Source organism: Salmo salar, chromosome ssa19, assembly GCF_905237065.1.
Source record: "Salmo salar chromosome ssa19, Ssal_v3.1, whole genome shotgun sequence".
Classification (NCBI taxonomy): Eukaryota; Metazoa; Chordata; class Actinopteri; order Salmoniformes; family Salmonidae; genus Salmo; species Salmo salar.
In genome coordinates, this window is record NC_059460.1 from 11,444,937 (window position 1) to 11,460,731 (window position 15,795).

At 43.1% G+C, this 15,795-nt stretch overlaps 1 protein-coding gene across 3 annotated transcripts in view; it reads right to left on the reverse strand.

Annotated features, from left to right (window-relative positions):
• The window catches only part of neto1l (neuropilin (NRP) and tolloid (TLL)-like 1, like), a 188,608-nt gene that overhangs the window by 167,342 nt on the left and 5,471 nt on the right, over positions 1-15,795 (reverse strand). For all 3 annotated transcript variants that reach the window (XM_014157199.2, XM_045702099.1, XM_014157198.2), the window contains exon 4: positions 10,587-10,835. In XM_014157199.2, the coding sequence (XP_014012674.1) occupies positions 10,587-10,835 (249 nt within the window). The remainder of the gene's footprint in view (positions 1-10,586; positions 10,836-15,795) is intronic.

The window sequence follows — 15,795 nt, forward strand, 5'->3', positions numbered from 1 at the left end:
GTGGGCATCAAGGAACTTGAAGCTCTCGACCCGCTCCACTACAGCCCTGTCGAAATGAATCACTAAATCACATTAAATAAATAATAATAATAATCTTCAGAAATGTTATTGTCAAGCAACAGAATAACTAGGGCTTTACAATGATGGTGAAAACTTGGAGAAATGTTGGGGATTAAATGGTTTAAAAATGTCCCAGAAATCAGAGAGTGCACAGAGGGACATGTGAAAATGCTGAATTTGATGTCTTTATTCATGTAAAAAAAATTGATATATTGAATTCTCCATGTGGTCTATATTAAAGTGCACTTCATTTAATATAACAGGCTTTTAAAATTCAATATTGGTGCGCAATTTCTATTTAAAATATAAAAGGGAAGCAAAAGGACTCTTTTCGTGGAACAACACTTGTATTAACACTACAGCTATGCAGCTATTGTAACTTTATGACAGTTGCTAGGAAACCATTCCCACTTAATGAAGCATACATAGACAAACAGTTGGATAGATAAACTGAAATAAAATATGACATATGTCACAGTGTTATTTAGTACTGCAAAAACAACACTACACTGACCCACAAATCCCCCTCCTCCGAATTGTCCAAAAGACTCCACACTTCAGCTATATCTATATTTCATTCCCAAACTCAGCCCTGGAGCTACAAAAGAGATTTCACTTGGCATCCAGCAAAGCAGTTAAAAAGCTAAAAAGGCCACATGAGATGTTTTTCTTCTCTGTGTGAAACAGTATTCAGACTAGCAGCAGTCTGGGGGAATCAGGGCTGCCTCTGTCTCTGCTTTATCAACGGCCCCCATCTTCAAACACACACTGATCACAGTAAGATGAGTGTGTGAGGGTTGAAGTGTGTGAAGAGAGGTAGTGGTTTTTATTTCCCCCAGCAAGGGCTTGCTGTCAAGGAACAGCACTTAATCTGTGGTAGCACGGAGGGGGGGCTGAGGTCATGTTGGCCTGAGTGGAGTGTGAGGTAGACACAGACATATGCTGACACACATAACTCATACACATGCACACACACACACACACACACACACACACACACACACACACACACACACACACACACACACACACACACACACACACACACACACACACACACACACACACACATGCACTCACGCACACACACCCTGGGGATGCCACTCCTTCGATTTCAGGATAACCCCTTTTGGATTGCAGTTTGTTTTACTGCCTGTGTCAAGTGCTCTTTCATATTACTCATCAGCAGTTACCGTAAGGTTAGAGTGGAGGGTAACAACAGTGTTCCTTACTGCAGTGCCACAGAGATACAACCCATTCTGCACACTCCTATTCAATATAGAACTAGAGTTATGTCTAAGGTTAGGGAGCACTGCCAGATCGTGACTGTCATCTTTCAGAGTGAAGAGTGTACAGTGCAGGCGTGGGGTGACCGCAGCACTGCCAGAACAGAATAGGAAGGGGATTTATGAGGGTTTGTGGTTTGGGTAGCTGTGGCTGTGGCTGCATTTCAAATGGGCAGGCTGGGCAACCACAAGTCGTCCTTGGGAGAAGGAAGAAGGGAGAAGGGAGAAGGGAGGAAGGAACAGACAGGAGTTCACTGGCTCCAGAGCAGATTTAAATATAGAGATATTTGTAGAGATATTTGCTGACTTGTATCAGAAAAGATTGTCAAACTGTAGCCTATAAGAAGAAAATACAGCACTATCATTGCTACACTTTATTTTCAATACGTGTACGGTTGCTCTTCCATTTGGCTGACAAACTATTCCCTAATCCCTTCTACAGTTATAATTCAGACAGCATCTCTGGCTGATGATGCACTTGATAGTGTGATTGGAATGGAATGACAGTGAGCGTGCTGCTGCACCTGCAGATGAAGTTTAGCACCTTGCGTACGTCAGAACCTAGCATGACTAGATTCCAGATACTTCCAACTCTACCTTAGTCTCCTCACTTCAACCTCATTGGCTGCTGGATCAGTGTTAGTCATCACTGTAGAATTTCTGTAAGCTCCCAAAACATGCTTTGAAGTATTTCCTATGCTTTTGTCGATTTTTATTAATGTTTGATTGCTACCGTCTAGGTTTATGTTTTATGGGATAACCAGTATAAATAAAGGATAAAAAGTGGAATGAGTTAAATCTACACCAAAATCCACAACATACTGTGAAAAATTGCTGTTACATTGATTACAATAGTGATACAGTATTATACAGTATACAGTACATCCAGTCCTAGTCATCTGCTGTACAGTATGAAGGCTGGGAGGGGGACTAATCTGAACCTTGGGGAGTGGTGGATCTCATAAATGCTGTTATATCTTTCATCTCCAGATGATTGACAAAACGGAGCGGGACTGGAAGACACGGTGAGTGGAAAAACCTGTGATTCATCACATTTGATCTATGTTCACTCTTCTCGTCTTCTCCTCTCCTCTACTTATCCCCATCTCCACTCTCCTCAGGGCACTTCAGATGAATGAAAAGCGAGGGAGAAGACAAGGCGAGGAAAATGGGCAGAACGCTTCTCTCTCTCTCCTCCTCCTCCTTCGCTCCCCTTTGCTTTTCATTCATCTTGAGAAGCCTAGTGTGAATTAGCATGTGCTAGCAGCATTAGCTAGGCAGAGGCAGATGTGAACCTCTCTCCACACAGCCAGATTTTGGAGCATCAAATTGAGTGAAATCAAGACTTTTATCTTCTTTAATTATGTAAATCATATGCCACAGATATTTATTGTCAAGACAGAGGGGAGCGATGTTATTTATTTATTCGTATCTCTTTCAGCAATATGAGAAGAGTCTTCACCAGTAGACAGCAGTGTTTCAAAGACCACAATATTCTATTGAGAAAACATACACACTTCATCAACCTGACTATAAATGGACAATACCACTTTCCCCCCTATCTACTCCCACCTTTTTACATGACCTCACGTACACTATCTTACTTAACTTACTGTATAGGTTCAATTGTCAATAGCAATCCCATTCCTTCTTCACCCCATTAAATCTAGTATATCCATCTAGGATAAAATATCTATGTATTTGGGTGTATGGGAAATCCTTGTGTGTGGTGAAAATAGGTATGTGTGGAGAAAAATGTATATACAGTTTATGAGGGTAAGGGATGGAAATGAGGCTTTGTTCAAATTTATAAAACGGGTTGTTTGGATCCTGGATGCTGATTGGTTGATAGAGAGGAGTTATAGCACCACAATCCCTGTATTCAGGTAATACCTGTTAACAGTTCCATTAGATTTATCAATGCGCATCCACTGTCCCACAGCCCAGCCAATTTACCAACTTAATCTTCCCTGGAAAAAAGTGTCTAGACAATATTTCCACATGCTAATAGGCTAGCATTTGGTTTGCAACAGTTGGGGTTTGTCTAAACCTTCCTGTTTGCCTCTCTGACCTGTGGAACAATGTTGCAGTTTTTTGTTGTTTGCGATCTTCACCGTGCCATGCACATGAATGTGATGAGACTGACCGCTTCTCTGAGCAAGGACAATTCATTTATCAGGATTATTATAATGGATATATGGCAATAGAAACAAAGGCACATTTCAGCTGCTTGATGTGATTGTGTGTTAGCTAGCAAAGTAGAAGTAGCTAGCCTACATAGCTACATGCCAATGATTTGTTTAGTATAGCAACCATTGCAAATAGAATGGATAGCAATTTCAGAAACTCAGAACTAACGACTGGCTTTTGTGGGGACTATTTAGTATGGTGGAAGGATGAAATAAAACTAATTTACACAATATAATAAAGTTTTTAATGAAAACATGTCGTTAATCTTTTTTAATATGTTGGCAACCATTTTATAAAAGCAATAAGGCCCTCGAACCTGGGAATTATTGAGAATAACACCCTCCTAAGGTCTGTTTCCCCGGCCCTTGGCTTCACTTCGGGCCTAAGAACAGCCCTAGCAGGGAGTTATTCACACGATAATTCCTGGGTTCTCATGCCTTATTGCTTAAGTAAAACAGTGTCCAAGGACAATGTTGTGGGTCAATGGCAATGAAAAACGTCAAGAGGTTTATGGCAATGTATTTTGTGGAGGTAAAGAAGGATATAAACAGAATGTGGGATGCTCATAAGAATTTTTCCCACATGGAACATGATTCTGCAGGTCAGTCTTTCAGAGCTCTGATGTTGGTGTTAAAATTCTCCTACATATCACGCTGCTTCAGGCAGTATTCCCTTCAACCCTCGACAACACACAAAATAAGTTGACAGTGTTATTAAACCCTGACCCAGCCAAGGGTATACACCATACAGCCTATAGGAGACCAGAGGGGATTTCAAATCATGGTTCGGTTTCAAAAGGTTGTAGTAAATCCACGCACTGCTCAGTTAATGGGAAACCAGCCCGAAGGTGATGCAAATTAAGAGAGTCAAGGCTTCTCACGGCACGCGGAGGGAGGTAATTGGGATGATTGTGTTCGACAGTACAGATTAGCCTGTCACGCTACTTCACCTTTCCTCTGCCACCCCCCCTTCCTGTACCCCCGTAAACAACACAGAGAACTCTGATTGAAAGCTATCAAACTAAATCTCCACGCCGCTAGTTATATATTACTACAGCAACAAATATCGTTAGCCTGCCTGCCTGCCACCATTGCTGGAGGCTAGGAGGTGATAGAATACTTTGTGTGCTGTCGGGAGAGGTTTAAACCACATAATTAGTACATTAGTACTCAGCTGCAAAAAGACTAGGTTCCTGAGTACATTGATAGAATTTGTATGTCTGCTTTGATGGCAGGTTTCAAACCTGTTATGAAAACAGCAAATGCGGGGGTAGTGGATGAAATAGAGCAGGATGCTTTGAAAGTGGAATCTTACTCCGCTCACTGCTCAGTCATGCGAGGGGTTAATACAGCCACAGTGAAAGTCACTAAAGGTGGTTTCAATGGCCAAGGTAAGACAAAGAAACGTGTCGAAAAAACATCAAAGCTTAAGGCGATAGATCCCTGTTTTAGATGTGGGGCCGTGGGTCATTGGAAGAATGAGTGTAGAGTGGTAATGGAGCCTACTGCACCCGGTGCATTCAGAGGGAATGCAGCAATGCAAGAGTTTTAGTATCTTTGACAAAAGAACAGCAGCAAACACCGTTAAAGGCTGCAGGACAGGAACATTTTAAATAGCGGTGTATGGCCTCAGTTCGATCAATAGTGGTTGATAGAGATGATGTTACAGTATATGCGAAGGGAGACGTCTCACACAACTTTTTAATAGATGCCTATGTCTTTGAACATAGGTCCAGTAACAATACACAGATCATATTACATAGATGGAAGTGGAGATGATTTTGGGGTTAGAAAATCCTTGCGAGAATCAAAGACAATGGAGTCTAAAAGGTAACAAGTTAGAATCGGAACAGAAAAATACTCCTTGTAAACTCTGAAAACCTTGGGGAGTTTCTAATCTCGTGAGACATTTTATTTAGTCTTATTCTGAAATAGATTTATAGAATTGACTAAAGGGTGGATGGGTCACGGGGAATTAGATGAGAGTTAATATTGGGAGAAGGTCATGAGAAATTAGAGTTGGGGTTACCAAACCTAAAATTACCTTTTTAAAATGTTGTAGTGCCGTGGTTATGGAAAATCATGAAGAGAGACCAGTCATTACGGGAGTGAATCGTTGGACTCGGTGGAGAGATAAATGTTGCCGTGTCTAAGGGTAGTACATGCTAAATGAAGGGCGTATAAACAATGAGGTGGATTAAAACTAACGATTAATGATTGGAGGGAGGACAGTGGATTTATCAGTATCGAGTTTGGTTTGTAATTAAAACGAGTTGCTGATTAAGATGAAGCATAGTGAAAGCTAACGAAATGTACACTTTCTCTTCAAGCAGAGGAGGGGGTGTCATTTTCTTTCTCTTTGGAAGGATTAGGCTGTAAAATGAGCTCCCATATAAGTAAGGCCTGGCCATGTGTGTGTTTTCACCATATGGTTTACCACATACACACCAGCACGCAAACACAATTTACTGATTATGAATATGGATTACTGTTTGAAATGTTTGAAATGGTTTCTGAAGGGCAGGGAAAGAAAGGGAAAGGAAATACTTAATGGTGGTGAGGCCTGATCAATCTTACTAGAAATAATGGACAATAGGATTTTTAAGTATAGTCTATTTTACTATTACGTTACGGGATACAATTATTTCCTTATGGAGTTATCAAGAGTTGTAATTCTAATTGGATGATAATAGCCTGAGTTGTTCATCTTTTAACAGGCAGTGTTATTATGTCGGTTGGTGTTTCTGTATTTGTTTTCATACAAATTTCACCAGATTGGGGATGTTGTATTGTTGGGATTTCTCCCGAGAGGTTAGCGACATAACTCCCTGATCCGGTATCTGCTGTGAGGTAGACAGCATGATAAGGGAGTATAGGACAATTTGGAAAATGTGTTCTGATAAGGGGGTATAGGACAATTTGGAAAATGTTTTCAACAGTGTGTGGTTACGCTACTTGGCATTAACGTTGGGAGAGTGGAATGGAATGTGACTGGGGATGGCTCATATATTCAGGAAGTTGATAATAGAGAATAGAGTCTGTAGGAAAAGGTACCACTCTATGTATATTGTTACAGGAGATAGCTCGTAGGAGAGGACAGCTAACTGCACAATATAGAATATAGAGACTAGTATGAGGTAAATTGAATGTCACACAGACCCAGATCATGGTGATAGTAGCAGCGATAGTGTTGTCATTTTAGACACTCTTGTCAACTTTCAATGAGGGGTTTGTCAAAGAAGGTATAATGCTTAAAAGGAAAGCCACAAATTCCGGCATACAGGAGGCCACATCAACGGAAGGGAAGTTTGCTGTAATAATATCATCACATCTCCTGAAGAGTGTGATTAAGGAACATATGTCTCAGAGTTTGTTAGGTTGGATGCTATTCCAACGCCACATAAAGAGGTAACTGGGAGACCGATGGGAGTACCGGGTGCTGTTATTCACGCCACAAATGAGCTGGGAGAGTCTATGTTGATCTATTGTCAGGAAATTACCCATGCGTTGCAGTGTGTATCTTCCTAGGTGAAAGAGGCCCACCGTAGACTCCCTCTGGATTGGCAAGCACACTCACTAGAGCCAGGAGACGAGCTGTGCTTGAAGGTCTATCAACCGGGTACCTTTCAGCCTAGGTGGACCAGACCCCATACTGTCCTACTAGTGACTGACACAGCAGTGAAGGTGTCGGGAAGGAAGGCCTGGATCCATGTGTCCCAGATGAAAGCTGCACCAACACCTACTGACTTGGGAGAGGCCGAGCAAGATGGAGAGGCTAGAGCAGGTTTTGATAGAGGAGGTGATGATGGAAAAGGAGTGTAGATCACACTGTAAAAAGGGCAGTAACGTGGGGCCTCTGGACATTTTTAGGTGGGGTAGTTTTTGTGGCGGCTGCTATAATCACTACCACTCCAAGGGGAGAAGATCAAATAACACTTTATATAGAGTGGATAGCTCGATACGAAGATACTCGGGTTCATTGGGAGAGGGTAACATCAAAAGTTGCGGAAGCCGTGAGGGTAACTAATCATAAGGGCATGGTGATATGGGTGGCTCCATTTGAAAATCTAGTGTCCTAGATGTAGGATGTTCTGATCGGGGATGGTTCTCTTACAAACAGGAATTTGGAAAGAATGCAATGGAACAGAGAGTTTGAGGAATGAAACCAGATTCTCGTCCCTCCCTCAACTTGGCATTGTGTGCGATAGACTCCAGTTGAAAGAACAGCAGTTAATAACCTTCAAGTTAGTGTGGGCAGAGGACAACACTTCTGAGAGTTCTACGACACAGGACGTCAAGCCAGGTCAAGCTACAGAAACGAAAGAAAGGGAAATTATATCGGAGCAAGAGGTTTTACATACCTGTCACTCCGTATTACCCAACACCAACAGGAATGAAATGGTCGAGGAAGATTTTAGATAGTGAGAGACCGAGGACCTGGGGAGAAATAGATTGTTGGGGCAATCAGACCCTGGACGATATTACGCGAAGAGAGTATAATGACGAGATTGTCCTTATTGTTAAACGGTTTGAGGAAAGCGAGGGATATGAGCAGATGAAGGCTTATTTACAGGCTCGGTTAGGCCCTACTTTAGTTCATGAGACAAATATACACCGATGTTTGTGGCAGCACAGTGGGGGTAGTACAGGACATTCCTATGGAGTGTTGGTGTCGGATGTGGGGGTAACCCATGTAAGCCCTCTCCTTGGTGTCCCGAAAACCAAGGCCATAGTCTTTACAGGGACAGGATATAGAGGAATAAATGTGACAAGAGGCGGAGGGATGCCTCGCCTATAAATTAAGAAAAAGGGTGATAGACTCATTAGAGAATGATACCACTCCACTGTGTAGAGTTATACATGGCATAGTGCGTAGTGTGGGAAAGACAGTGGTCTGTGCAGAGTGGAAGGACTACTATGAGGATAAGCTCAACATGGAGGACTCAAGGAGGGTCTTCATAACCGTCGCTGAAATAGTTGTATCATTTCAGACTTTAATAGCCACATACGGAGATGAGGGTACAACAATTGAGAGGGTTGCCACAGATCCATGTATACAGGAAGCTGTATTCCCAGAGAAAAAGCTTGCAGTAGTGGTGGCAGCCCATCTGTTGCAGGGGACAATCAGGGAGCATGTGACCCAGAGATATGTAGAACTGGACACTCTCTCAACCCCACTGCTCTCTCCTCCATATCAAAGGGCAGATAATCCATTGACATACCTGACAGAGAACTGGGACCAAGACTCGGTAACAGGAATTTGTAGAGGGATTGCGGAAAAACAACCTTTAGGCCCTAAAACCTATGTCACACATAGGGTTTTCACATGGGGGTGGGGGATGGGTATGCCGTGGGATGAGAGATGTGATCCAGATCTGATAGATGGTAATTATTGCCCGCAAGTCCCTACTGTAGCACAACATAAAGAGGCAATAGATAAGCTGGTCAGGAAAACGTTGGGAGAGGACTGGGAAAAAGGCAGAGAATATCTCACAAACTCAATCATAGATCTAACAGTAAAGCCGGTGATGGAAGTTACTGACAGTGACAGAGTTAAAGCGGTAACAATACCTACGGCTGTTACATTGGGAGTAATAACAAAAGAGACTTTTAAGGTTGTGGAAGGTGCTGTAGGAACAGCATGGTATTGGACAATTGATCAAATAAGGTGGATGTTGGAATATGCGGCATGGGCAGTGTTGGCAGTTATGGGGGTAGCTCTGATGGCATTGTTAGGATTCCATATAGTAATAGCTTTGTTGCTGAAACGCATCTATAGTGCAGATTTGCCACAAGAGGAGGTGAAATTGATTCAGGCTACGGCTCACGTCTTTAGGGTAGCTTTAGGAGGTGAACGCAGTGAGGAGGACTTGGCTGAAAAACATCTCTTGTGATCCCTTGATGGAAGACTGAGAAAAAGCATAATGGGGATATTTAGAGCCCTACTTTTTGTGGACCTTAGCAGAAAAGCATATCAGTTGGCATAGTGTTCAGGGGTAGCAGGAGATTGTGTCGGTCGAGTTCCTCAAGCTGTGGTCAGAGATTTAGTTTATAAATGTATTTACATAGATGCTTATGATAATCAGGAGAATTTAGGATTGCTTTAACTAATGTTTTTTTTTGGGGGGGGGGGGGTTCCTAGTATTTTTTTCTCTCTATCTATCAAGTCTGTTTCTATCACACTCTCCGATCTGGAGAAAACCAAAGAAGAAGAAAGTCTACAGCAGGCAGTTGAATGATTGTTTAATGATATTAAACATTAAGAAGGGTTTATGGTTTAATAGGGGGGACTGATGGATCCTGTTAAAATGTAACATGTTTCAAGTTAAACTGTAGTTTGTTTGTATCCTGTTTAGTGAATGATTACTGTGAGTATTAATGGAGTTCAGGTCATGAAACTGTGTGTATGCTCATTTAGAAAGGTTGACCTAATCAGATAAGAGGAAATTGCCTAGGATCAGGATCAGGCTCAGAACAGAAGATGGACGGGGTGTGATTCTGACATCTGGCTAAACAAAGAGAGGACCATGGACATTCCACAGGGGAAAGGAGGGAAATTCATTGGGGTCATAAAATGTATAGCTGGGTAGGTGACGCCTACAAGGAAAGAGTATAAAATGTGTTGTGAGCTGGGGGTGCACTCAGCTGACTGTATCCTTGGTATTAAACACTTGAAACTTCTCGTGAGCTTTTGGTCTCAATTACTTAGAGTAAAGAAGTTGCAATAACATTTTTCTTTTTAACCGTGCTAAGGAAATATATGGTGTTGCTTAGCAGAGGGTGTGAACAGACTGTTGATGAGGTTTCTGAGAGCCAATGTTTGCGTTGAACTCCTAGGCCCATATCCACAAAGCTTCTCAGAGTAGGAGTGCTGATCTAAGATGTGTCCATATAATCTTATTTATTATGAACTAAAATCACTCCTACCCTGAGACGCTTTGTGGATACTGAACTAGCCTCTTTGCAGTGTCAACACTATCCTGCTTTTGCAATTGGGCATGTTGCAATTGCCTAGCTGAAGGTAGTGTGGATACTTTGTATCGATTGTTACCTGCAGTGAAGTTGTAGTTGGCTGAAAATCCAATTGCCTCCAGTTCGGCATCAGAAACAAATTTTATCCAGAGGTACCGTCCGCTGCTCCTGATGAAGGGAGGGATGGTCTGGCCACAGTAGCGCCCGATTATTGGGGAGAAGCCAAAGGGGCCGTCTCGCACCTCGATGTTGTCAAATTTACATTCCCATGAAGGCTCTATAGAATACCTCTCATCAAAGAAAAGATCGATACACAGCCTCGGAGGAGCTGGAGGGGACAAAGAGAGTAGATAACACAGATAAATATAATGCCCATACTGTGCAGCATATTACACAGCACAGTACATCTATAAGGCAAAACATGGAGAACATATGAAGTGCAATTAAACAGCGTGCAATTAAGATGAAGCTTTCTAATGGTAAATGGCCGTTGGGGGTTTACTAATTTTGAGTAATTTTGCAATGCAATTGAAATAGATACTCACTGTAAGTTGTCTTAAATGAATTAACTACTATGTGGCTTAGATGAGTGAACTACTAAGAAAATCTGAATCCTAGAATCCCTGTGTTTAATTAATTTATTGGTGAAGGACTTTCCAAGTATTCCAAGCAAATAAATCATACCGTTATGAATATAACTGTTCCCTGAAGGAGGGAACGAGGCATAATATACTATGGGGAGTCAACGACCAATTATACTCACCTGAAGAAAACTGAAATCACACCCAACGGGCCAATTGCCCGACCTCGGAAGTCCCGCCTTCCTGGCTATAACAATGGGACTCACATTCATTTTCTCAAATCAGTACCAATCTTCAGCAAGCCCAAAACCCTTGACGGCGCGGGGCCAAAATATGTTATACCTCGTTCCCTCTTTCAGGGAACAGTAGTTATATTCATAACTGTACGTTCCCTTTTCATTCCCTTTCACACTGGGTATAACATACTATGGGGACATACAATATCGCCCCAAGCCGGCTCAGAGGGTACCAAACCAGGATGCCCACGCTAACCCAAGCACACACAGGTTCCACCGGCTCCAAAAAGGGGTTACAGAAGCCACCTTTTCCCCTAATACTTAGCAGAGAAACCTGAACTGTCAGAGCCTTATGAGGACTCAACTGTCAGAGCCCGCCCTATATAGGGAACCAGAAACTGCTGCAACTTAGCTACGCGCACTAACACGCTGCCACAGCAGCCCAAGTCCATAGACCCCACGGTTCCAAGAAAAATACTTACCTTGCGAGCTTGAAATGTCACAACTGTTCTGCTGTTTTGAACCGCAACAGAACACCTGTGGTGACTTGTTAAAACGCACACGCACTCTGCAAAGCACCGACCAGAGTTGATGAACCAGGAAACCTACAGTAACCTGGTAACTGTGTACTCATGCACTGCCACGGCAGCCCAAGGCTCGAACCCACAGGGAACAGTGGTAACCACACAGGGAGCAGTTACATCCAAGCGATAAAACCTCACAAAGGTATGTGGGGAACGCCAACTGGTTGCAGCACAGATATCACCAATCGTCGTGCCCCTGAATAATACCAAAGAAGCCACCACACCCCTAGTGAAGTGAGCACGCACACCGGTAGGCAACTCTTATCCTATGCTGTCATATGCCAGGGAGATAGCCTCCACAATCCAATGAGAAAGACGCTGCTTCGAAAGTGCCCTACCATGAGCTGGATTAGCAAAATAGACAAAAAGCTGGTCACAAACACGGATATCCTTCATCCTATCCATATACCTGCGGAAAGTGCGAACCGGACACAAGCCATGCAACCTACGTTGTTCACGGGAAGCAAACAAAGGAGGTGAGAAAGGGAACAGCTCGAAAGCCAGGGACCTGTAAGACATAGGCATAACCTTGGGAGCAAAAACTGCATTAGGACATAACAAAACAGGGAGGGTGTACTGATAGCACACGGAGATCTCCAACGTGCTTGGCCGATGCCAAGGCCATGAGTAGGGCAGTCTAGTAGGAAAGAACCTTCAGGTGTACACCAATGGTTCAAACAGAGGCTCAGACAGAGCATCCAGGACCAAAGCCGCATCCCAGGCCATAGGCTTAGACACTGGTCTGAGCCAACGCTTTCAGGATCCGCACCACCAAATGATGGGACCCCGATGTAGAGCCATCAATCCCTACATGACACGCCGAGATGGCTGCCATATAAACCTTCAATGTGGAAAAAGAAAGGTCCTTCTCAAAAAGCTCTTGCAGGAACATCTAAATGTCCACCAAAGAGCTCTGAAAAGAGGAAACTCCTTTAACCTGACTCCAACCGCGTGCCACTTAAAAGTATATTTCGTAGAGGGTGCACGTGCCAACTGTATAGTTGTAATCCTGTTTGAGGGTAAACTCCTAGCCATCAAATTCAACCTTTTAGGTGCCAAACCCACAGATCCTTTATCTGCGGTCATGCATGCCAACCTCTACCATGCGCCTGCGACAATAGACCCCAATGACACAGAACCATCCACGGGTCCCTGCCCAACAGGTAGATGATCTCCGAGAACCAGGGTTGTCTGGGCTACCAGGGAGCCACCAGAATCAACAACAGACTCTCCTGACGGACACTCCCCAACAGACAAAAATGCGTGTTTTCTCTCGATGCCTGAAGAACGTCCCTTCCGAACCGGTCCCATATCTGGGCAACCACCGAGAGGTGCAGTCTCCACTCTGTAGCGATAAGACCCCCTCTGGAAAGTAGATCTGCACCCACAGGTTTAGGAGAGTAAGAGAGAACGCATCTGTCGTGATCACCCTGCGGGACACTACCTGAACCATGAGAACCCCCTGCAACAGCAGTCGAGGGTCGCTCCAAGAAGTCAACGATGGCAGTGGCAAGATACATTTAGACGTGTAGCAATCACCCAGCGCTGAAACTGACACATCAACAGAAGAGGCACCACAGCTATCATAGAGGCCATCAGACCCAATAACCGCAGACACAAGCGAAAAGGCACTGAATGCCCAAGCTGAAACCGTGCCAGACAGAGATGGAATGTGACCCTCCTCTGTTGGGACAAAACCGCATGATTCAGAACCGAGTCCAGAATAAGACCCGGCAAAGTGTGAGCATTTTGAACTTGCAAACCTTGAGATGCTTGTTTAAAACACGCAACTCCAGGGTGGGATGCAATTTTCCATCGCTCTTGGGAACTAAGAAGTACCAGCTGTACCAACCGCTCTGTACTTCTGACATGGGGACCACCCGAATAGCCTGCTTTTGAAGGAGAGAGGAAATCTCCTCTCTCAAGACAGGTGCTCGGACTTTGGAAACTATTGACGTAATGACACCACGAAAGCAGGAGGCAGAGCGAACTGCAGAATATTCACCCTTGTCACTGTCCTCATCACGCATGGTGAAACTGCTCATGCCCGTGGAGCATGCTGCCAGTCTTCCATTCATTATCTCCTGAAGGGGCAGAGGGCCACCCTGAGGACTGGGATAAAAACATTTTTGTCATGCTTGTTTTCATATCCGCCACTCTTGAAAACTGTGCGTCAGAATGTGAAACGTGCGTCAGAAACCCTCCCTGAAAACACCTGGATGACACCGCTCTCTTGATACTAGAGGTCGACCGACTATGATTTTTCAACGCCGATACCGATACCGATTATTGGAGGACCCAAAAAGCCGATACCGATTAATCGGTCGATTTTTATATATATATTTGTAATAATGACAATTACAACAATACTGAATGAACACTTATTTTAACTTAATATATTACATCAATAAAATCTATTTAGTCTCAAATAAATAATGAAACATGTTCAATTTGGTTTAAATAATGCAAAAACAAAGTGTTGGCGAAGAAAGGAAAAGTGCAATATGTGCCATGTAAAAAAGCTAACATTTAAGTTCCTTGCTCAGAACATATGAAAGCTGGTGGTTCCTTTTAACATGAGTCTTCGATATTCCCAGGTAAGAAGTTTTAGGTTGTAGCTTTTATAGGACTATTTCTCTCTATACCATTTGCATTTCATATACCTTTGACTATTGGATGTTCTAATAGGTACTTTAGTATGGCCAGCCTAATCTCGGGAGTTGATAGGCTTGAAGTCATAAACAGCGCAATGCTTGAAGAACAGCAAATAGCTGCTGGCAAATGCAGGAAAGTGCTGTTTGAATGAATGCTTACGAGCCTGCTGCTGCCTACCACCGCTCAGTCAGACTACTCTATCAAATCATGAACTTAATTGTAATATAATAACACACAGAAATACGAGCCTTAGGTCACTAATATGGTTAAATCCGGAAACTATCATTTCGAAAACAAAACGTTTATTCTTTCAGTGAAATATGGAACCATTCCGTATTTTATCTAACGGGTGGGTGGCATCCCTAACTCTAAATATTGCAGTTACATTGCACAACCTACAATGTTATGTCATAATTATGTACAATTCTGGCAAATTAATTACGGTCTTTGTCAGGAAGAAATGGTCTTCACACAGTTCGCAACGAGCTAGGCAGCCCAAACTGCTGCATATACCGACTCTGCTTGCACAGAACGCAAGAGAAGTGACACAATTTCCCTAAATTCATGTTAGCAGGCAATATTAACTAAATATGCAGGTTTAAAAATATATACTTGTGTATTGATTTTAAGTTAGGCATTGATGTTTATGGTTAGGTACACATTGGTGCAATGACAGTGCTTTTTTCACGAATGCGCTTGTTAAATCACCCGTTTGGCGAAGTAGGCTGTGATTCAATGATAAATTAACAGGCACCGCATCGATTATATGCAACGCTGGACAAGCTAGATAAACTAGTAATATCATCAACCATGTATACTTAACTAGTTATTATGTTAAGATTGATTGATTTTTATAAGATAAGTTTAATGCTAGCTAGCACCTTACCTTGGCACCTTGCTGCACTCGCATAACAGGTAGTCAGCCTGCCAGGCAGTCTCCTCGTGCAGTGCAATGTAATTGGACATAATCAGTGTCCAAAAATGCAGATTACCGATTGTTATGAAAACGTGAAATCGGCCCTAATTAATCGGCCATTCCGATAAATCGGTCGACCTCTACGTGATACCCCTGATCATGAGGAACCTTAGGTAGAGACAATGTATTATTGTGATACGGCTGTTCTGATACCCGACTCACACCAGGTTTGGGGACTTTGGCAACCAGTAACTTGCCCCCATTGACCAAGCCACTTGGGAGCATTACTGCCACAGTAGATACTTGAGAAGGAGGA